This window comes from Dermacentor albipictus, chromosome 2 (assembly GCF_038994185.2).
Source record: "Dermacentor albipictus isolate Rhodes 1998 colony chromosome 2, USDA_Dalb.pri_finalv2, whole genome shotgun sequence".
NCBI lineage: Eukaryota > Metazoa > Arthropoda > Arachnida > Ixodida > Ixodidae > Dermacentor > Dermacentor albipictus.
The window spans coordinates 18,480,575-18,503,940 of record NC_091822.1 but is presented as its reverse complement, the minus strand read 5'-3'; the positions used below and the strand labels follow the sequence as shown (position 1 = coordinate 18,503,940).

The window sequence follows — 23,366 nt, the reverse complement described above, 5'->3', positions numbered from 1 at the left end:
GCGGCGGCTTTTGGCGAGATCAAAGCGGCGGCACTCTTTGACAATGACGTTGATGGTGGACCCATCGTTGAAGACCAACAAGTTGAAGGCGTCGTCCGCTATCCCTTTAAGTACGTAGCTGACTTTGCCAACCTCGGCCATTTTACCGTCGACTTTACGGCAAAGAGCGAGCAGGCGTCTTGTATGTACGAGATATACGATTCAGTATAAGACTGAAGTCGGGTAGAAAGCGCTTTTCTAGCAGCCAGCTGCCGACCGGTGGGATTTCCAAAGAGGTTGACGAGTTACTCCTTGAAAACATCCCAGTTAGAGACCTCGTGCTCGTGTGTTCGGAACCAGACACGAGGATTTCCGCCCAAGTAGAAGAGGACATTGGCTAGCATAATGGTAGGGTCCTAGCGGTTGTTTTGGCTAACACGCTCATACAGGTTGAGCCAATCCTCAACGTCGACATTACCTTGGCCAGATAATATGCCAGGATCGCGGGGATTGGTAACCGTAACGTACGTTGTTGTTGGGGTCGCAGGAGTAGAAGGAGACGAGGGGCCGTCACCAGGAGCCATGGCGGTAAACAGGACGGCGCTGCCGCTGCGGAGCTCCGTGGCGAAGACGGGGAACGGCACCCTCCACCACAATGTTATGCGAAAGACGAGTCAGTAAGGCGAGCAACTATTTACAGGTTATATTTACAACAGCGGTTTCAGCGCTGACCGGTTAGATTCACAGCGCGAGCCCAGTTCGTTCTTCCTGCTTTTTTTCTCGAGTGATGGCGCCCAAGCGCCTCGTTGAAACAATCAAATATCACACGGGTGTAGCAATATGACTCTGCCTAGCCACTACGGAGGAGGTTTCTTAGCGCGTGTTGTAGGCGTTTGTCCCTAGGCGTGCCGGCATTGCGGAGTGGGGTGGAGTTTGTTTACTCTCGGACTCCCGCTGCCGGTGCGGTAAAACAGGTGAAGCAGCGGGCACTGCACGCCCGATTTGACGACCACTGTGTCGGACAGACTTTCTCGCACCTGCGGCCCTCGTGCTAAGTCAGTTGAGCGCAAGTGGCTGAAAGGCGCCGGTGACTATGACTGACTCAGCACCAGCGCCGTAGGCACGAGAACATCTGTCTGACGGACCTTCAGAGGCAATGTTCTGACTGGTGTTGCAGAATTCGCGGGGCGCGGTAGCGTTGAACTTAGCGTCACGAGTTGGCGGCTGGACGTAATTATGTTTATTCAATTGTGTGTTTTACTAATTGTAACAACGTGTCATTCTTTCGCATTGTTGGGGGCGCGTTCAGGACAACAACGCTAGAACCCGGACGCGTATTAACCCGACTGATCCGTGGGTTGGGGCTCGCCGAGGCCTGCGTGTGTCTGGGTTGTATAAAATGGGATGTCCGCTATCGGGGACAGCATTTTTTTTATGCGAACACCCCCTGGCACGCTGGCATGCTTCGGCCTTCGTAGCCCCAGACACACGGGCCCACGGGCCGCCTGCTTCCAGCTTTGATCACCCCCGCTACCCCTTGGGTGCCCAGGAGCAGTGGCGTAGCAATAGGGGGGGGGGGCCGGGGGGCCGTGGGCCCTGGGTGCAAGGGGCCAGAGGGAGGGGGGGGTGTCATACGCCTGAAGACACCCCTTTTTCCGCCGGCTTGACTGGGCGCAAACGGCAAAGAATGCTCCGCTATCCAGTAGCCCGAGCTCATGTACCCGATGCGTTGCGCCGCAGAATTGTCGGCTGCAGCTATGTCAACACCCCATGAAATAATTGCACGAATGTGCGGGCTAGAAAAATTTAATTCCTAAAATTGTCGCTAAACTATGTGCTCGCTTTTACTTCTCTCCCGCTCGCTCCGAGAAGCCGCTGCGAAACCTGCCGTTATGTTTCACGCTTTCCTTCTTACCCTCGAAAGTTTCAAAAAAGTGTTGTTATTGTGTGACTCCATGTCATAAGTACAGTGTCTGTGTCAGCTGCACAGAATTAAAAAAAAAACGTGAATTTTGTAAGGATATTTCCGGATATTCTATGAAGTTATGTATCTGTGATTACTAGGAACTCGGTAGCGTGAAAAATATGGCAGGTAAGTAATAACCGTATCCTTAATAATCCCCAAATTAGTACTTATAGAGGAAGCACTTCAATTCCAGAATTGAGGATTCAAAGTCATATTATTAACTCAACAAAAACTAGCACCCAAAACAATATCGTTTTGGGTGCTACAACCTACAGTACTTTGGCACTGCGGGCGGCGCCCAGCATGGCAGTAGCGAAAGAAATATGCAATAGTGGACTAGTGAGGTTGATCCTTCAACCCTCTCCATTGCGAGTGCAGACCAACAGGTTTCGCTGGCACGGACTTCATCGAGGTCCTTTTTTTTTTACGGTGACGCCAAGAATCGACTCGAAGCGTGCTCTATTCTGTTCCCAATCTTTTGGTGGTACCGCAGCTAGGATAATCACGTTCGTCCGTATAGCAGCAAATAAAAACAAGGCTTTATTGATCACAATAAAGAGAAGTCGTAATCGTAATAACATCGGCGCCCGCGCAGCAGGGAGGCAGGTGGCGTTTTCCGTTTTTCTAATATGGTGGGGAGATCAGCGTCACTGAGACACAATTTTCGTTTTCGTTCAGGGCTGCCCACAGCCAAAATACTGCGGGCTATAGTACCTACGACGATTTTTGTGAAGTTGTTGTTGGGCAAAATATGAATGTCGGCATTCAATTTTGCAAATGCAATTTTGCCGCTAAAATTGGTAATTAAAACTTTATAATTTTTTTTTACTTGTGACGTGGGCTGTATTTGCCACGATGCCGCATTCGTTTTGGTTGCCAAGCCTTACAATCTGACAGAAGATGTGCACATGCACTTATCACAAGTTATCAGTGCAGCAACTGTGTTATTTGGCGCAGAAAAAAAGAATGGCTGTGGCTTAGCTAAGGTTAAGCCCAGGATGCGAAGCATACTAGCCTTTATTTTAGTTCTTGAACCACTGTTTAGCCTGGCGAACTGCTGTTGCTTAGCTATACTTGGTTCGGCTTGACGAAGAAACAACTCATGCAGGCGAGCGCACGATCTGAGACCCGGCTATGTAGCTACGCGGCCGCAAGCGAGCGCACGAGTTGAGCCTCCGAATGGGAGCGCGGGAAGGCGTTCCTGACAACGCACCACGCTTCTGCTGGAGACGCGCGCCCATTGGCGTGCCGAGGAGGCGTTTTGCAGCTGTTATGACGTCATATGGTAGCTACGCGGCCGTCGGCGGCGCAGCAAGGAAGAGCGCGGTTGTGCGGCTAGTATGCTTCGCATAAAGACAGCGTGTATTGGTCTCGAGCTCCACCACTGGAGAAGCTGGCGCCACCGTCGGCGTGACGTGCTATTAGGGATCACGTGGAATAGCGGCCGCGTCGGCTGCTTCGAGGGCGCGGAAGCGAGCTGAAAAGGAAAGTTTAAGTTCCCTCGTACGCTGCGGTCCTCATTTATTGGCGGGGTTTTCCCGCTTCGAGTGCCTCCTTTACAATGATTGAAAGCACTAGAATAGGTAGTGGCTGCCTTTAAAGATGCGCAACATGGTAGGCTACTGCTCGGTGCCGCAGTGCCGGACGTACGCAACGGAGCCCGGTGTCAGCCTTATTCATACGTAGCGGCAGGACAAGAAGCTGCGTGAAGCTTGGCTCGCGAAATATATAGTAAAGCAATGAAGGGGGCTAGTTGGTGAACGTTCATGGTTATATTGCGCTATAATATCGTCTGTGTAAAACTGAGCGCAATATAACCATGATCGCGAAATATAAAACCGACAGACAGTCATCGGCTACAACTCGGGTATGAAGCAAGCACAGACGCGAGGAAGATTTCTCCTTCGGCGCCGGTTCTGCAATGTTCGAAAAACGCGCACTGAGACGCTCGCCCGAGTCCGCTGCCCGACTAATGTCATGACGGTTTGGTCTATGAACTTGTCGATGCTATAGATACTGGCAAGTTCACTGGAGTGGATAGGGAGCGGTAAGAAGCACAAAAAAAAACGCATGGCATATGGTCATGTTTGTGTTATGAATTAATGCACTGGATTACAAAAAAAAAAGAAGCAGCGGGAAATCGCACGCTGAGAACACCGATAAACATATAGTGCGACGCAAGTCGAGAAATAATATTGAAACGTCCAAGAATTAAGAAAAAAAAAGATTGAAACGTCGCGACGTCCGGCACATCAGTCCACGTAGGCGTCGAAGTCTTTACAATGAAATTATTTTTGAACAGCTCTGATAGCGCCCGCGCAACATTGGTTGCTTGTATACTGTCAAATGCTCATATTCTGCAGCCTAAAGCTCATGGCACGGTGCGAAAACGCACGCGGCGAAAGCGAAACAGTGCGCGGACAAGCATGCAGACGCGCACTCGGTCGCTGCGAAGCTGTTCGATCGCTGCATTGAGGCTTCATTCTACTACGCTCCATTTAGATATACAAGCACTATAAGAACATATTTCACATAGTACGGTCCCGCCGTTTGCCTACCTTTCACGCAAGAAGCCGGTTCGGGAGACTAAATGGAGGCGACCGCGCACAGTGGCGTTCACTGTACGTATTCGGTAAAGAGATAGCGTCTGTAAGGGATTCTGTGCTTTCAGTTTGCCCAAGATTATTAGTTAGACAGTAAAAAACTTCTCTCGTTTCGAAAGTACTTACAGAAATTTCTGGGAGAGCATCCGGGTGGTGTTTTCAGTGAGCGCTGACAGCAAAACCTATGAGGTGCGCGCCGCGTGATCCCTCACACTACGCCTGCGAGGCGCTTCCGATAGATGGCGACTCCGTAACTCCTAGCCGCCAATACCTGCCGCATTCGCGACCTCTGGGAAAGAAAGTGAAGGAGAGTGGGACCCGTGGGACGTGCGCGGTGTCCAAGGCGGCTGTACTGGTGCTGAAACCCGGAAATTGTCGATATCCTCGCCTTCCTCGACTACACCTGGGGGGTGACAGAAGACCTATGGGCCCCGGGTACCAGACAACCTAGCTACGCCACTGCCCGGGAGATCTTGCACCGACTGCGTTATTATAATCTCAGGTGCTCTCATGGAGAAGTGCCTGTAAAACATCCAATCTATCGTCGCGACGAGAAAAGCGACCCGCGACATGTACAACACCAGTCAGAAACTTGCCCCTTCAGACACAGTGATCCCTAAATGAGGCGTCTGTGCCAACTTTCTCGCGGCTGCGGCGCTGGTGCTGAGTCAGTCATCGTCACCGTCGACCTTTAAGCCAGTTGCGTTCAACCGTGGTTGCTAAGGCGCTCTGCCTTCTACATTTTCAATATATGCGGCCCGGGCTCTACTGCGGTCGCTACTGCGCCCACAGAAACAACTGTGATGTTATGTACAAGGTACATTGCCGTAAAACACGAGAAAGCTATGATCCGCCACGACTGATATAGCACGAGTGCCGCAGGTGCGAGACGGTCTGTCCGACACAGCGGTCGCCAAATCCGGCGTCAGTGCCCGCTGCTTCAGCTATTCTACCGCGCCGGCAGCCAGCGCCGATGTCTAGGGGACAAGCGCATACAAGACGTGCTAAAGAAGCTCCCCCGTAGTGCCTAGGCAGATTCTTATATTCAAGGAGCAAAAGCCCCCAGATTTTCTCTCTCACGCCCGCTCTTACTCGCGCCTGCGCACAAACGGCTGGCGATCCCTGAAATGAACGACTCGTCAGCTCCGTGACTGTGCATCAAAGAGTCCCCTTAAGTTTACGCATCGCTTGCCCTGCATTCCAAATACAACTTTTTTTGCAAGGAAGCGTTGGAAGGTTTGCTAACAGCGCCAGTTATGGCAATGGACACTGCTTCAATACTGATCTTCCTTTGATTATTCACGCGCATGCCGATTATAGTGGTATGTTCAAACATTACAGCAGCAGCCTTAGCTGCTTTAGTATGCTTTCAATTGGATTCAAAGGACCGCGCGCAATTGGAGTATTTAGCGCCCAGACGAATCAGTCTCGGGCAGAAGCATTATTTCTTTTATTTGCATAAATTCTCACATGACTTGAAGTCTATATAACATCGATGTCTAAGTGCATCGTCTGTTCGGGAAGTTCGTCGTGTCATTGTGCTACTTGTGGAGCTTCATTTGTCGACATTCTTTCTGAGAATCAGTAAAAAGGAGTGTCGACTGAAAAGGCTAAGGGTAGCTTTCCGGGCCTTGTTGATTGGGATAATTAACACAGTAATTGAGAAATATCTATATCCCCTGTTGCGACTGAGCGAATTTATTCTCTGTGGAAGGAACGGCTAGATCGCGTTCGCAGTCCAGGAATAACGGTGCTACCAAGGTGGTCACTTACACCCGCGTCCACATACTATGCTTGCTTTAGTGGCACTTTGGTGTATCCGACAAGCTCGGTTTGTCAGTTTCTCCGGTTTATGTACATGTAGCAAGGCCATGTGCATTGCCTTATGTAATATGTAGGGCAGATAACCGGCGATCTTTTACAGTTACAGAATAGGTGCAAAGGGAAGGGAAGCGCAGTCGATGAAGGCAGAGAATTAGCTGGTGTTGTTAGGATCAGCCTGCAGCTATTTCAGCCAGCTGCACGTGTTCCAATCCAACCGGACGGGGCGCACTTCAGAGAACTGCGGATAACCAGCAGCCATGTGGCGCGGGGTCAGCTCAGGGGAGTACTCGAGGCGAGGTAATTGGCGGAACCACCCCATGAGCTTTTCGAGACACCAGACAATGTTCTACCCGGCCGCGTCACCAGGGACGGCTCAGAGTTCTACGAAGCCCCTCTGATGTCGGCTCCGGACCATTGCACTTGTGTGTGTGTGCGGCACGTGTATGTAAGCCCTCATCCTCCTCCAAGTCGACAGCCCTCATCCTCCTTCAAAAGGGTGGGTCATCTTAAATGACATCGAACTATGACGTCGAGCGGAGAGCTTATAAGCAGCGCTTGTCGGCTGCTAGAGTGTGCTCGTTGTCGTGCTCGAGATGTACTAGAGAGCTGAGTGCGCGTTGTCGTGCTAGAAATGTACTCGTGAGCTGCGTGCTCGTAAGCTGTTTGCTGTATGTTAGTCTTGCGGGCTCCATATGGGAGCCACGCTAGACTGTCGATGTATGTCTTGTCTTAGATGTAAATAATGTAAATAAATCCTGTTCACCGAGTTCCTCTCTACGACCTTCAACTCCTTCACATGGTGGCAGCGGCGAGATCGTCCGACAACTCTGACAGTGTGAAGAGGCAACTTTCAGACATAACTTGAAATCAGCTAGCGCAAGAAAGAGTTTATTGGAGATTGCTGGGAGAGGCCTTCGTGCTGTAGTGGACATAAAACAGGCTGATTATAATGTTGCGGGAAGCCTCGGGAAGCGTGGGCATGCATCGCTGTTGTTGGAAAGGGAGACGTGGACGCCCTTGACGGTGAACGGTCTGATGACGCACAGTATCCGAGGCCCTTTAGTATACGTGCTCACTGCAACGTGTTTCTGAACCTGTTCATTTTTGTAGAACAGGCTCAGGTATTGTGCAAAAGCGCCATCATTGCTAGATGATACATTTATTCAATTCTGCCAATTTCTGACTTTCTATAAAGAACGCACACTGCTGGCTCCGCTAGATAGAAATATACAGATTTAAATTGCGACGAGAAACTACAGTTCCGTGCACATACTCGCACCTTGCAAAATGTGTCATGGTGTAAACCTCCCACGCACAAACTGGCATAAATATCCCATGCACAATCGAGCGTCGTCATGCAAATGTAAAAAAAAATTAGGATTACCGCTGGTGAAGTGTCTTGCGTAGGATAACGGGGAGGCCCCTATTGACCCACATGCCCATGGTCAAGTTCATGGCGATCTCACGGCCCATGTAAAATTCCCCTTGAGGAGGCTTGTCGTACAGTCTTGTCAAAGCGTGGTACAGTAAAGTCTGGTCCAGAAACACCACCTGTGCGTGAAAAATGTATCCATTGGGTGCGTATGTCACTGGGATAGACGCTACAATGCACCGGTGCAATGCGGCACGCTCCTCTAGCGGCACTTGCGCCTGCAAATGGCGCCCGTCCTGTCTGCGAGCTTCGTAAAGGATGCACTAAAAAGCGCCAAGAGTAAACGCAAAACAAACAGAGGCTGCCTCGCGGACGGCTCGCTAATTCGTCCTGAAGATTCTGCTTTCTATTAGATGACGGTTCTCACAGCGCAAGTGTTTTCAGTATCTCTATCTGTACCTGTCCCGCAGGTTTCTATTATAGGCCCTACGATTTTTCTGCTTTACATCAATGATATCGTGGGAATACCAGAAACACCGGATATTGTATTATATGCCGATGATACAAACGTTTTTTTCTCCTCTAATAACATCTCTATTCTAATTCCTCTTATTAACAACTGGTTAAATTCCCTTTCAGTGTGGTTATCGGCTAATCAGTTGAGCCTAAATGTTAAAAAACAAAGTATATTGTTTTTAATCCTATTAACAAGCCAGTTAAGTTCGCATCTTCTTTAATATTTCAATCGCAACCACTTGAAAGGGTTTCCCAGTACAAGTACTTGGGTGTACTCTTCCATGGAAATCTACGGTGGACGCATCACGTAAGTTATATTAAAGGTAGCATAGCACAATTATTGGTATGCTCAATAAGCATCGCACGCTGTTACGTTTAAAACTTAAACGTCAGTTATACTTTTCTACTATTCATTCTAGATTCCACTATTGTCTACTTATCTGGGGCGTGACTTCTAAAGCTAACTTGGAAACTCTATTCCAAATGCAGAAAAAGTGTGTTCGTATTATTCATCACCTATCGATGTACGAACATACCTCGGAGTACTTTCACCAGGACCGTACTTTGAGTGTCACTAGTATATTAAACAAAAGTTTTTAGAATAAGTAATCGTGAGAAATTTTTTTCTATATATACTAATACCACAACTGATTACAACCTAATAGCTAGGAATTTTATTAAGATAAAAACTAGAAGAGACTACGGCAATCAGCTTTTACAGTGGCAGATTCCTAATTTATTTAATGGTGAGCATGCTTTATTTGATATCATATAAGATTCCTCAACCATTTCAATAATCAGAAAGAAATCATAACTGTATTTTTCCAACAATTGACGCCTATTTTTTGTAATTGATTTTCTGTTTTTCGACTCATGTACAATTTCATGCGTTGCAAGACTTTTTGTTCCCATTTGGCCTTTGGCCTTCCTGTAACTTTCTGTACGTACTTTATTTTTTCATTTGCATTATTTATACTTATTGTGTTGCATTGATTTATTGTATGTATAATTGTGTCATTCGTATATATACAGGTATGTATAAGTATGTATATGTGTGTATTATGTGTTTATATGTATACACTTTTTTTGCACTGTTGTCTGCTGTGCTCGTGGCGCCAGGGGCCTAGTCAGGCGGGCACAGTCCCGCTTTTTAGCAGTCAAGGAACCTAGTAACCAAGTACAGGGTAATTGAAAGTCTAAACTGACAACCAGGACTCATTTCTTGGCACTTGCTACTTTTGACTTCATGTTATTAATTTACGTATTTGATCTTCGTGGATCTGCAACATCATCTGTAGCATGAAATAAATAAAAACAGTAAGATGGACGAACAGAGACAGCGAGTTAGATGCAAAGAAGGGAAACAAAAATAGCATGGAGATTTACAAGAATGGGAAGAAAGAAATTAGAAGGCAAGATCTGTAGGATAACACAAAGGGCAGTGCCTTGCTAATTGAGGCCCGAGCTGGCTACATAAGGCATATCGAACCAAATTCTCGCAACAAGATGAGCCATGCGTATGCTGCAGCAAAAATTCCTAGATCATCGTTCAGCGCATCGTAATGGAATTCAAAGAGATTCACTTTGTGAGACCTGTAGGTAGAATACACCTTCCAGAAAAGCTTAGATATAAAGTGAATAAAAGCATCAGCCCGTCAGCAGTCGACATAAGCAAGAGACTTTTAGAGTATTGTTGAAAAAGGAACAGCGAAAAGAATGATACGGCCCGATCCGCTACAGACATAGGCAGGGGCACAAGGTGACGAAGAAGTTTTAAGGAAGAGAAAAACAATCACTGACAATTACGATAGTCCCTAAGGCAAAATTTCAGAGCATCTGTACACGTGTGTTCATTTCGCGATATATTGAAAAGAATTTGAGAAATACATGTGGCGGATTTCGAAATCGTCGAAAATCTGATCGGAAGATTACAGTGTATTCGCTGGTGCCTGTTGACTTCCAGAAAGTACTACACTATTCGCTTAGCGCATACAGTGAGATTGCAAAACAATCGCAAACCATGACAATCGAAACAAGCGCGAACGAGACCAAACCAAGCAAAGAAGTGCGAGCAAGAGCTGACACGAGCAGAGGATGGTACGAAACGAATGGTTCGGCTGACACCGCATACGAGAACGCATCGAGCCGTCAGGCGGGTCCGCATGACACCAGTTTCCAGTGCGCACGTCACCGAAGGGAGCGCTCTCATTGGTATTCGCCGTTCGCTGCTCGCGTCTTTCATCTGCCGCTCCGCGTTCGTTCTTTCGTCTTTCGCAGCCGTGCTCATTATCTCGGTTACGCCGCCGGGGATCGAGATTAAGGTGATATATTCAAAAGTGCTGCAATGAAAAGCATGTATAGTATACCTGATTAGCTCAAGCAGGCTAGGTTACTACTTGTCACCGCCCTGTTTCAAAGGGGATGCCAATAAATAATATTCATTAATATCGTGTGGGGGCCTTGATAGTACTGCGTGTGCTGTGGATGTGCACCTGCGTGCGCTTTGAATGCAGGTGGCATGCTTCTTGAAATTGCGGGTGAGCCTCTTCATCTCAAAGTGGGGTAGAAATTCTGGCTTTTCTGATTAGGCTTCCCGATGGCGATTTCATCGTGCCATAGGTAACGAATAGGTAACAAATAGGTAACTAAGGATACGCGGATTTCAAGTGATGTTGGATTCGGTTTAGGGGAGGTTTCATTAGTGATTTAAAAAATTGTTGCTTTGCATAGTCATCATTTTGGCAGTACAGGCTACTAGGTCGGGTGCATTTTAATGGGAAAGCACTACGCTCAAGCTCAAAAACTTGGCGTTCGAACGTACCAATCCACGCATGACGAAAATTGAATAACGAAGATGAAGGAGTGACGGCAATGCGATTACGACATTGAAATCACGACTATGGAATGGGCACGGCGACGGGACAACGACAGTTTGACGACGACGTTGCAACGATGGCATGAAGATGACGCATGAGCGGCAATTGGATGACAACGACTGTACAAAGACGATACGATAACAACGACGGCACGAAGACGATGGACTGGGGATGACAGCGTGATTAAGACTGCGCGGTGTCAATATTTCTGTGGACATGTGGATCCTATGCCTGCTGGTCCTAAAACCAGAAATTACCGACGCAAGTACGTCGCCAGTATAGCAGAAATCCATCAAAGCAGCCGTCGGCTCCAAGGTCTTCCACCGCAATAGAGTTCCCGTGGAAAGCTCTGCGAGGAAGGTGTCATCAATAGCCACAAGCCATACAGAGGGGGTTACAAATGCTGCCGTACCATGCATTGTCTACGAACAAGCCTTGGGCGCATAAGCCCGTTCCGCAGCGACGCCTTTGCGGACGTCGAAGGCTGGTTAGGCTATTTCGGCCGGATCCCCGCCTTTAATGACTGGGATGATCGCGATAAATTCAAGAACGTCTATTTTCCCTTTTAGACGCGGCAAGAGTGTGGTACGAGAAACACGAAGCTTCATGTAACAGCTGGCACAAGTTGTACCGACTGCTTCGCGACGCCTTCACCACCCCCGAAAGGAAATAGAGAGCCGAACAGGCATTATTTTCCAAGTTCCAAATCCCGAACGAAACCGTCGTCATGTTCGTTGAAGACATGATGCGATTGTTCCGTCGGGCCGACCCACTAATGCCAGAGGACAAAAAAGTGCGCCCGTTATTGCGAGGCGTAAAAGAACAGCTTTTCGCGGGCTTCGCGCGCAATCCTCCTAGACTACTGTATCAATTCGTTCGTCAGGCAAGAGTCATGGAACACATGATTTGGCAACGGCTCTCGTACTATGAACGCCAGACCACCATAACTGCTGCATGTTCGCTTGTACCTGAGAATGATGAAATGGAGTATCTTACCGAACTAATATGGCAGGTTCGAGAATTCCAGAAGTATTATGCATCGGCTCCGGAACCTCCGAGTCATTCGGGAGGAAATCGGGCAGGCCGTTCATCCCTCGCCACTAACGCGAACCTAACCTCCAACGCTCCCTACACGGATGCTCTTCGGGTTTTTACGCCTTCGACGGCCCGTTTCTCGCAGCCCTTTGCTGGGTTCCCTCGACGCTTCCCGAGTCCAATCCACCGCATGACTCCGCAAGCAGCCTTTCATCCTGGTCCGCGCAAGTCCACGGCATGGCGCGCTCCCGACAACACTCCGTTGCGCTACCACTGTGGGGAGGCTGGGCACTTCTATCGTGACTGCAAGTACCGACAGATTGGTCTTCTGGGATACCACCCGGACGCCCGTTGCCCGCGTATGGTGAACGCCCACACGAAATATAGGACTACCTGGAAAGCAACCGTCTTCCTCTTGTCCCGCAGCGAGGACAGTCGCGGTCGCTGGCACGTCGTTGGCACGCGTCACCAAACCGTGCTCGACCTGCCTTTGATTCGACTAGAGTCAACGGCGGAAGCCCGCGCCGGGCAAACTGAAAACGGCAACTTTCGGGGCTGAGGCCGTTGTCATGCGAACCCTCACATATCCTCCGCTGACGCAGCCCCCTCCCCCCTTGCAACGTACCCCTGACGCCTTCCTTCCAAACCGCCAAAAGAAATGAGGGCCTCACTGGTCACTCGGCTGCGCAAGGTACTGACAGCGTAGAACGGCCGACATCTTATCGCGGCTGGAGGGCACTTCGTGTCACCCATTGGACGATGCACCACAATATTTGCAATTTGTACTTCGACCTTCGTAGTGTCTTTCCTTGTGCTGCTCAATTTTTCTCGGTTGGTTGTCTTGGGCATGGATTTCCCTCAGCATAATGGGGCGATCCCTTGCCTGCATGACTTTTTCGTGACTTTTTCTGAGAATGTCTGTTTTCGCATTTTTATGTAAAGGAAGAACATCATCGCGCGGCTTTACATGTGGTTATAGTGCCTAGAATATACAGGCTAGTGTGCCGTGCGCGGCCTCCTGGGTGGCACCGGATGCAATGAATGCCAGCGACTGCCGCTAGGAGCGCTGCAGTGCAGGTGGGTGCAGGCGGCCGTCGGCAGCCGGACGTGGCGGAACTGGCTCGCGGACGCTCCTGTGCACGAGGCTTCAGCGACTTCGTTCGTAGCTAAGTACTCTTTTATCTTTATTAGCTAGTGTTTTGAAGTGTTTTCTTTTGCATGGAGTAGGGGCGCAAATTTTGAATTCTTGGTAGGAGTAGTAAACGCGTGAGTAAACGTACCGGCTTTGTCTAGGTCTGGCGGCTCCCCCGTTAGGCCTAGGTGGTAGGAGTAAAGCCCCTCAATCTCCCAAAGTAGCGCCATTCACTTTTCTCCTCCTCCGCTCGGCGCGGCCTCGACGGTGGCGCCGCCGGCAGTGGGCCTGCCGTAGCAGACGACGGCTAACACGCTACGGGAGGAAATCTGCGGAAAAGTTCGTTCGAGTCCTGCGGAGCAGTTTTTTCAATCTAGATCTTGCTTTGTCAGTCGGTAACTGGCCTTAAGAATGTCGTGTCGGATTTGCGGAAGAAATAGAGAAAAGCACCATTATTCAAGGCGTATTTAAGGCGTAAAGCGCGCGCACATTGCAAGTTCGTGTTGCTGAAACACGACACAAGCACGCGGTGTGCTCAGACACGCGAGTAATTACCAGAGTTTCAGGTTTTGACAGCGCGAAAGTATGTGCACGTGGTTTCGTAGGTTAATTTACGTACCTGCAGGATGCTTTTGTTCGGCCGGCGCGTGAGAGATTCCGACTGTCTGCGGTCAGCAATGCCTGGCAGCAGGGCCGTTTCTGTTCCGCGCCTTTTACAGATGTACGTAGCTCATGCACAGGTTGTGGTGGCCATGAGCAACGTTTTCACACATAGGCGGTATAGATAATTTTAACAACTTACCAGCATATGAAATCGTTATTTATTTATTACAGTGCAAATGGTTAGAATTTGATAGAAAAGAAAGAAGGAACTTGATGGGACAACTGGAAAGAGGTTCAGAAAATAATTATCCCCCTCCCTCATTGGCACCAGCAACACTTTTGTTGAAGTGCTAATTTTATCTCTGTATACTACGTGCGTCTGTATTCTTTTGCGTTGTAAGTTTTCACAAGGAAGCAGTGTTGCGTTAACTGGAACAGTCAAGGCACACAAGACAGAAGAAAAGTTGATTCTTGGGTTTTACATCCCAACACCACGATCTCATAAGGCACGCCATAATGGGGGCTCTGGATTAATTTTTTTTTGCAGCTGGGGTTCTTTAACGCACCCCCAATGCACTGGACACGGGCCCGTTTTGACACGGGCGTCAAAAGAAGAGGTTGGAGGAGCCGTGTCACTTAACAAAGACGCGCGTTCTTTGCCACTTGCTCGAAGTCAGCCCGCCCGATCTTGTGAATCCACACTTTTCTTCGTTTTGCGTTGCGCCCGGCGGATGGTAAAACAAAATGCTTTTTGCCGTCACTGGGTCTGTTGTGGCAACCGTAGGCGGAGCAGCACGGCATCGCAATTAAGCACTCGGCCCTAACACATTGTATAAAACTACCGCGCTCCTTCAAACCGCCTGCCGTACTTCGTCGCGGAGGCCCAAAAATGGGGGTCGCAGGCCCAAGATTGGGGGTCGCAGCGCGCTGGAAAGAAAAGATATACAAAAGCGCGGCGCCTGCTCTGCGCCGGAAAGAAAAAAATATACAAAAGCGCGGGGCCCGCTTTCACGTGACACAGATTGGCCAATGGGGGAGCGGAGGAGGCTGGGGCGACAGGAGGAGTGGAGGAGGAAGCGCCTGGGTGAGCGGGGTGGCGGAAAGATCTAAGAATGGCGCTACTTTTGGAAAATTGAGGGGCTTTAGGTAGGAGGGGCCTATTTGATAGCCTTATTTAATTCTTTCAGCTAGCTCTTCGGATGCTTACATGGAGTAGGGAGTGATAATTCTTTAGCTTTGTTTGGGATAGTGGTCGAGGTCGGCTTTGCGTGAGTGATTTGGCGGACGTGCTCGTTGAGCCTAAGGACGTAGGCCTAGCGATGAAACCGAAGAAAGGGAAGGCCGCGGGGGACGCGGATCAAGTGCAGTGCGACGAGTGCCTGCGCTGGTGCTCCCTCGACGAGACCAGTTTCCAGAGCTTAGCAGACGCGGAGGAGTCTAGCTTTACGTGCAGGCTGTGCGAAGGGGTCAGGGAAGCAGTCCAAAAACTGGAAGGAAATTGGACAGCCAAGTTCGAAGATCTGAAAGCAGGGTAGACCCTACAGACGAAGTGGGAGGCAGGGAGCCAAAGCAAGCGGTCGCCAGCTCGCCGCCGGTGAATCGGAGTAGCTATAGTGAAGCAGCGCAACACGCCCCGAGTGAGGCGACGCTGCAGCCACAGGAAGCTAGAAAGAGCGGCACCTACCTTGAGGCCACGCGGAAAAAGCAGCAGCCCAGGGGACAATGCCCTTTGTCGAGTCAGAATCACGCGGAAAAGGACACAGGGAAGCAGGGAGAGGTAGGAGAGAGTGAAAGGCTGATTATCGCTGGTGACTCAAACATGGCTGGGTGCTCAAAAGCAATTGTGGAGAGGGTGAAAGGCGACAAAAGAGTGGCGGTGGGCACATTTCCAGGGCGGACACTGAGTGCTGTCATGGAGCGAGCAAAAGAAAAGCTCACGGAAAATGCCCACGTATGCAACCTTGTCGTAGTAGCAGGTGGGCTAAATGACGTCCTAAACAGGAAAGGGCCAGGACTAGCCCAGCGCTTGGCGAAGGGGGTGGACGACTTGCGCGAGCTATCCCCTCAAGTGCAGATCATGGTGTGTACGGTGCCGGAGGTGCCTGTGCGTGACAGTCACGTACGAAGAGCCGTAATGGCTGCCAATGAGGAAATATGGAAAATGAGCCGAGAGAAGGGCTTCGAGGTTGTCGAAGTAAACAGGGAAGTCAGAAGGTGTGGTGGTTTTAAACGAGATGGGATCGACTTCAATTACAGGCTAGCACGAGAAGTGGGCTGGCGACTTGGGGGTCGCGCTGTTGCTTTTTTAGGGGGCCCGCGGGCGCTCAGGAAGTCAGAGTAGGTAGTAATGAAGAAGGTCCCCTAGGGGAACATCAGCAGAGCATCGCCGTCGATAACAGAAAAAGGAGGAAAGCAAGAACAAGAGCTCGCCATGCAATAGGCTACATAAACATGCAGGGCGGCAGAAGAAAGGAAAAGTGGGCAGAGATTGAGGAGCAGTTACATAGAGAACGAATAGGGGTGTATGCGGTTACAGAAACGCACCTTAGAGACTCAAAAGAGCCGCCAGTTATTGAGAATTATGTATGGGAAGGGCGCAACAGAACTAAGTCGGAAAGAAAGGGAGGGGGAGTCTCGGAATGCTCATCCATCAGGGAGCCAAATGGAAAAGAGTAAATTCACAATGTCAAGAGTATCTTTGGCTATCAGGTACAATGAGTGGGAAAGAAACTTGGCTGGGAGTTACGTATTTGTGGACCGGAAAAATTGCACAGAGAAGAATAAAGAGTTAGTGGAATGCATAAGCGCTGATATTAAGGGTTTCGGGAATGGTGCTGAGATTGTCTTATTAGGTGACATGAATGCTCATATACAGGATTTAGATGGCTATACCGACAATAACGGGAAGTCAATGCTAGACCTTTGCGAGCAACATAACCTCGTGATCGTGAATACAGGGCCTAAGTGCGAAGGACAGATCACGTGGGAAGTGGGAAACCGGCAATCGACCATTGATTACTGTCTGATGAAAGAAGGAATGCGTGATAAACTGAGAGAAATGGTCATTAATGACGAGGGGCATAGCAGCATAGGGAGTGATCATAAACGCATCATTTTGAAAATGGGATATGTAGCTGGGAAAGAGAGCAAGGAAAGCACAATGGCCAGTCCAAATTTGAACGCTGAACAAATAGCAAATATAGTCACTAGAGTTGAAGAAGAACTTGGCAAGTGGCCAAGTAAGGAGTGGGAATATGGTGAGCTTCTAAGTGTAATAACGACAGAAATACGGAAAGAGAAACAACATGTTCGTTGGAAAGGAAAAAAGAAACCGAAAAGCTGGTGGAACAAGGAGATACGAGAAGCGATCGCCGAACGACAGAAAGCATCTCGAGCGCACAGGCAGGCAAAGACGGCGCAGTTGCCACAGGATGAAGTAACCAGTAAATGGGAAATATACCGGGAGAAAAAGTCTATGGTTCAAATACTGGTGCAAGCAAAATTAAAAGGTGAAAGTGAGCGTTGGTTGTCAGAAATATGTGAGAAAAAGAAGGCCGCACCTAGAATATTTTGGAATCACATAAAATTATTAGGCAGGAAGTCAGCAACAATACAACAACATATCTTAGACGAAGATGAAAACAGACTGGAAGGAGAAGCGGCAATAAATTACATCCGAAACGCAACAGCCGAATCTTTCCAAGGCAATGACGAGGTTGTACTTGAGGAAAAAAACAGCATGAAAGAGACCCAAGTGGAAAAGCAGCTGGTGCTGACAAATTTAAACTGGAAGAAAGCGGAAGAGAAAATTCCTAAGCGCACAGCCACAGGGCTAGACGAAGTTCCCGTTAGGCTGATAAACGAACTGGGACCAAGAAGTAAGGAAGCTCTGGTGAAAGCAGTGGAAAAAATTTTAAGAGATAGACGAATACCAGAAAGTTGGCGACAAAGTAGAATGAATTTAATTTATAAAGGTAAGGGGGAGAAAGACAGAATTCACTAGTATAGACCGTTGACCATTACATCGGTAATGTACAGGCTAGCAATGCAGGAAATCAGATTAAAGCTTCAAGCATGGGCAGAGAATAATGGCATTTTGGGAGAGCTTCAGAATGGCTTTAGAATAGGTAGGCGTTTGGATGATAACTTGTTTGTTCTTACTCAGTGTATCGAAATATCAAAAGCAGAAAGCCGACCATTGTTTGTGGCCTTTTTGGACATTACAGGAGCATACGACAACGTAGACCGCAACATTTTGTGGGATATCCTGGAAGGGGAAGGCTTAGGTAACGATTGTCTACAGCTTTTGAGAGAGATTTACCTAGAAAATACCGTTTGCGTTGAATGGGAAGGGATGAGAAGCGCGGAGATAGTTTAAATCAACAAGGGACTGAGGCAGGGGTGCCCTTTATCCCTGCTGCTGTTTATGATGCACATGGTGAGGATGGAGAGGGAGCTAGAACGAAGTAATATCGGGTTTAATCTCTCATACAAACAGGCAGGTACAGTAATAGAGCAGCAACTCCTAGGTTTATTTTATGCGGACGACATTGTGTTGCTCGCTAACAAACAAAGTGATTTGCAACGTCTGGCTAATATCTGTGGACAGGAAGGCAACAATTCAGGTTTGAAATCTAGTGTTAGAAAATCAGGTGTTATGGTATTCAATGAAAACAGTGAACAGACAGTGGAGATACAGGGCCAAGAAATACCTCGGGTTACAGAATATATATACCTTGGTATATGAATAAACGAAGGCAACGGATATAAGGAAGCACAGGAAAAAACCATAACAATCAAGGGGAAGAGAAATGCAGCCATAATGAAGCACAGAGCTCTATGGGGATACAATAGGTACGAGGTCCTACGAGGTATGTGGAAAGGGGTAATGGCTCCAGGACTTACTTTTCGAAATGCGGCTGTTTGCTTTAAATCAGGGCTCGACGGGAACCAAAGGTCAGTGGGTCTCCTCGCATTGGGCGCTCACGGGAAGACTACAAATGAAGCTGTGCAGGGGGATATGGGCTGGACTAGTTTTGAAGTGAGGGAAGCTCGCAGTAAAATTGAGTATGAAGAACGGCTGAGGAATATGGACGAAAGTAAATGGGCTGGGAGAGTGTTCAGGTATCTGTACAGGCAAAACATTGATTCACAGTGGAGGAAAAGAACTAGGAAGCTTACCAGCAAGTATGCGGCCTGTGGGGTGGGCAACACAGCAACAAAGAAGGTCAAGCGGAAAGTTAGAGAGGCTGAATTAATCTCATGGGTGGCGACAATGGAAAAGAAACCTGTCATGAGTATCCATTTAAGAGAAAAAAACGAAATCAGGGAAGAAACAATTTATGATAACTCAAAGGGAAGCTCATTGCTTTTCGAAGGGACATCGGGATGCCTTAGAACACGCACCTATAAAGCGAGATATAAGAAGGAAGAAGAAGCATGTGCTTGCTGCGGTAAAGCTAGGGAAACGACGGAGCATATTTTATTAGAATGTGAAGACGTCTACCCAGCGGTCGATTTAGGCACCACTGGCCTCCTTGAAGCCCTTGGGTTCAGCGGAGCAGTGGTAAAGCAAACAGGCCCGCAATAGACATTAGTAAGAGGCGATTGGAGGATTGGTGGAAGAAAAGTAGGGAAACGGCAGAAGACGGAGACGTACAAAAACACAGTTCGCAATAGGGGATCAGAAAAATTGGACGTGTTAGTTTGTAGCGGCAGCAGCATCAGCGTCGCACGAGGCATGATGTAGACGCTCGCGTCTACACGAGGCACGAGCGGCTGGCACGCTCCGGCACGGGCTAGCGTTCCGAGGATTATTAAAAGAATGCTACGCTAAGCGATCGAGTGTTGGTTCTTCCTCTCCTGCGAGAGCCCGATTTTACCGGTCTACGTGGTCGCGCGTCGCCACAGTTTGGTGACCCGGACGTGATACTGCCATACGCTCCTGTGATAGAGACGACCATTGACCAGACCAACGCTACGAGAGCTCAAGGCCAGAACCCTTCCGAGGAACGCGGTGAGCCCTCCTGTTCCGCCATCGCTGTTCGCCTCCCACAGTACTGGGACCAGCATCCTTCGGCGTGGTTTCTTCAGGCAGAAGCGCAATTTCAACTCGCTGGTATCCGCTCTCAAGCCTCGAAGTTCCATTACGCCGTCGCAGCGCTCTCGCTCGCCGCCATTGACGCGGTAGCAGATTTGTTGAACTCCCCATTGTCTGCCGCCGCCTATGACGATCTCAAGGCAGCACTGCTACAGTGCACAGCAGCTTCACAGCGTTCTCGCATCCAGCAGCTTCTGTCCGCTGACGAACTCGGCGACCGATGCCCTAGTCAACTTCTTCGCCGAATGAGCCAGCTGCTCGGAAACAACGCGAGATCCGTCGACGACACGCTGTTGCGCGAACTGCTTTTGCAAGGACTCCCGGCTAACGTGCAGATGGTCCTGGCGACAGCCTCTACCATGGATCTTACCGGACTTGCCGCTTTGGCCGACAAAGTCATGGAAGTAGCCACCCCAACCATCGCAGCCACGTCCCCGTCTCCGGGTGACAATATAACCGCTCTGCAAACTCTTCCCTGCTCTTCCGCAGTGCAATCTCCGCTCGACTCCTTGTGTGAGCGCCTGGAACGCATCAACTGTGGAGCGGAACATCGCCGCGCGTCTCGTCGCCCACGCAGCCGTAGTTCCAGCAGATCAAGACGCACGGGCACCCAAAATGAAACCTCAACTACAGCGCCTGGCGTTTGCTACTACCACCGCCGTTTTCGAAACGACGCTCGTCACTGTCGGCGTCCCTGCGCTTGGCAGGGAAACAGGCCCGCCGACCCCTAACGGCGACGAGTGGTCCGGCCCAGCACACAAGTCGCCTTTTCTACGTGACGGACAGAGTTACGGGACAACGATTCTTAGTCGACACAGGTGCTGACGTCAGCATTCTACCCGCGCAGCACTCCGACCGAAAAGCGACACCTGTCTCGTTTTTGCAAGCCGTCAACGGCACCAGGATTCCAGTTTTCTCTTCACGCTCCGTCATGCTAAACCTTGGCCTTGGACGAGCGTTCCGCTGGATCTTCCTGGTTGCAGACGTCCGTCATGCAGTCATTGGAGCAGACTTCTTGCATAACTTCGGACTCATTGTGGACATCCAACGACGCCGTCTCGACTCCGTAACCCAGCTATCCGTTTCCGGCGTCCCATCATCAGGCACATCGCCCATAGCGCCTATTTCTGCCATGTTGGACGAACCTTTCGCCGCGCTCCTACGCGAGTTTCCCACTTTGACGCGCCTGGCGGACTGGACGCAACCGGTACAACATGACGTGTGCCATCACATCGTCACCTCCGGCCCACCGGTCTACTTCCGACCCCGGCGTTTGTCCCCGGAGAAACTCAAGATTGCTCGCGCGGAGTTCGAACACATGCTGCAACTTGGCATCATCCGCCCTTCCTCCAGTAACTGGGCATCACCACTTCACATGGTGCCGAAGAAGACGGGAGACTGGCGCCCATGCGGCGATTACCGGGCACTAAACAACGTCACAGTTCCTGATCGCTATCTTCTACCGAACATTCAGGACTTCACGGTAGCGTTGCACGGTGCGACGATCTTTTCTATGATCGATCTCGTTCGCGCCTACCATCAACTACCGGTCGCTGAGGAAGACATTTCCAAGACCGCCATCACCACACCCTTCGGTCTTTTCGAATTTCTCCGCATGCCTTTCGGTTTACGGAACGCGGGCCAATCCTTTCAGCGTTTCATCGATTCCGTCACCCGAGGTTTGCCTTTCGTTTTTGCATACATTGACGACCTTCTCGTCGCAAGCTCTACGGCAGAAGAACATCTTCACCACTTGCGGTTGTTGTTTTCACGCCTTGCCAGTAAAGGAATTGTCATCAACGCCGCCAAGAGTGAATTCGGTCAACCCGAACTCGAGTTCCTCGGTCATATCGTCGACGCTAACGGCATTCGACCACTGCCGTCCAAGATTCGCATCATCGAAAACCTTCCCCGACCGACCACACTCACCAAGCTTCACCAATTTCTTGGATTTGTGAATTTCTACCGCCGATTCATTCCCGAGTGCGCACGACTTATGGCTCCGCTAGACGCTCTCCTGGTAAACAAACGCTAACAAGTGCTTCAGTAGACTGAAGAGGCCACCGACGCTTTCACAAGAGCCAAGTCTGCCCTCGCCGACGCCACGCTGCTTAGGCACCCAAAGCCAGACGCACCCCCTGCCATCCTGACAGACGCTTCAAACACCGCCGTTGGTGCCGTTCTGCAGCAATTCATCGACAATGAGTGGCATCCACTCGCTTTTTTCTCCAAGAAACTGAAGCCTGCGCAGTCCCGCTACAGCGTGTTCGGCCGTGAATTACTCGCTGTTTACCTGGCTATCAAGCATTTTCGCCATTTCCTCGAAGGCCGTGCATTCACTGTCTTGACTGACGACAAGCCCCTTGTGCACGCAACGAATCGTTCGGCGTCCTGTTACTCGCCCCGCGAGATTCGACACCTTTCCTACATCTCCGAGTTTACAACAACGTTCCGCCACGTCAAGGGCTCAAGAGTGACCTAGGTTGCTCCTGTGCTCAGCTAGTCTACGGCACCCACCTACGCCTTCCATGCGATTTCTTTGTCGCCACCCCCCAAACGCGTATGCCATCACCTGCCGACTACGTTGCCGAACTGCAAGCTTTCTTCAGCCAGATGTGCCCCGTGCCTACACGTTCACAAGAAGCAAGGTATCCGTACGTTTCTCCCGCACTCAGCTCTGCTACCCACGTTTTCGTGCGTAACTGTGCCGTGCGGAAGCCTTTGCAACCACACTACTCCGGGCCATATTGTGTTCTAGAGCGTCGTCCGGCGACGTTTGTTGTGAATGTCAACGGCCGATCAGACACAATTGCCCTGGAACGTCTCAAACCCGCTTACATCGAAGCACCCGCGCCTTCTAACTCCATCAGTATGCGACGCGACCCTGCTGCATCCTTCGCCGCCGCCAGTGCACGTGACACCGAAGACCAACGCCAAGGCACGCGAGAGTTTTTCCGAGACAGCCGAGGTGAACGGACGTGTCGTCAGCGCGCTCCGTAACCACCGAGACGACGCGACCTTCACCGACCGCCCTTGCCCGGGCTGCTATCGTCGGGAGTCAGATGGGAAGCGGCCTTCTCGCCGTTTCCCACCGACCACCTTTTTGAAGCGGACTCTCCCTACGCGGGAGCTGCGTTCCGCGCAACGCCTGCTGTCGACGCCGCCCGATTTCGCCGCCTACGTCGATACAGCTCACACGCCGACATGGAATATCAAGTCGCAGACACCTCCATCAGCCCTGCCGAGCTTGAAGCTGACTCACGCTGGGTCCGTGCCGTGAAAGCACACCGTGCAGCCGCGGCCCAACAGCCCGTCGTCTCGCCACCGCCTGCCTCGGCACCATCCAAGACTGCCTGCGCT

The 23,366-nt window shown here is 50.0% G+C and overlaps 1 protein-coding gene across 2 annotated transcripts in view; it reads right to left on the bottom strand.

Annotated features, from left to right (window-relative positions):
- The window catches only part of LOC135918459 (uncharacterized), a 53,862-nt gene that overhangs the window by 18,557 nt on the left and 11,939 nt on the right, over positions 1 to 23,366 (bottom strand). For both annotated transcript variants that reach the window (XM_065452099.2, XM_070532777.1), the window contains exon 2: positions 7,757 to 7,923. In XM_065452099.2, coding sequence (XP_065308171.2) covers positions 7,757 to 7,845 — 89 coding nt within the window. In that variant the 5' untranslated portion in view covers positions 7,846 to 7,923. The remainder of the gene's footprint in view (positions 1 to 7,756; positions 7,924 to 23,366) is intronic.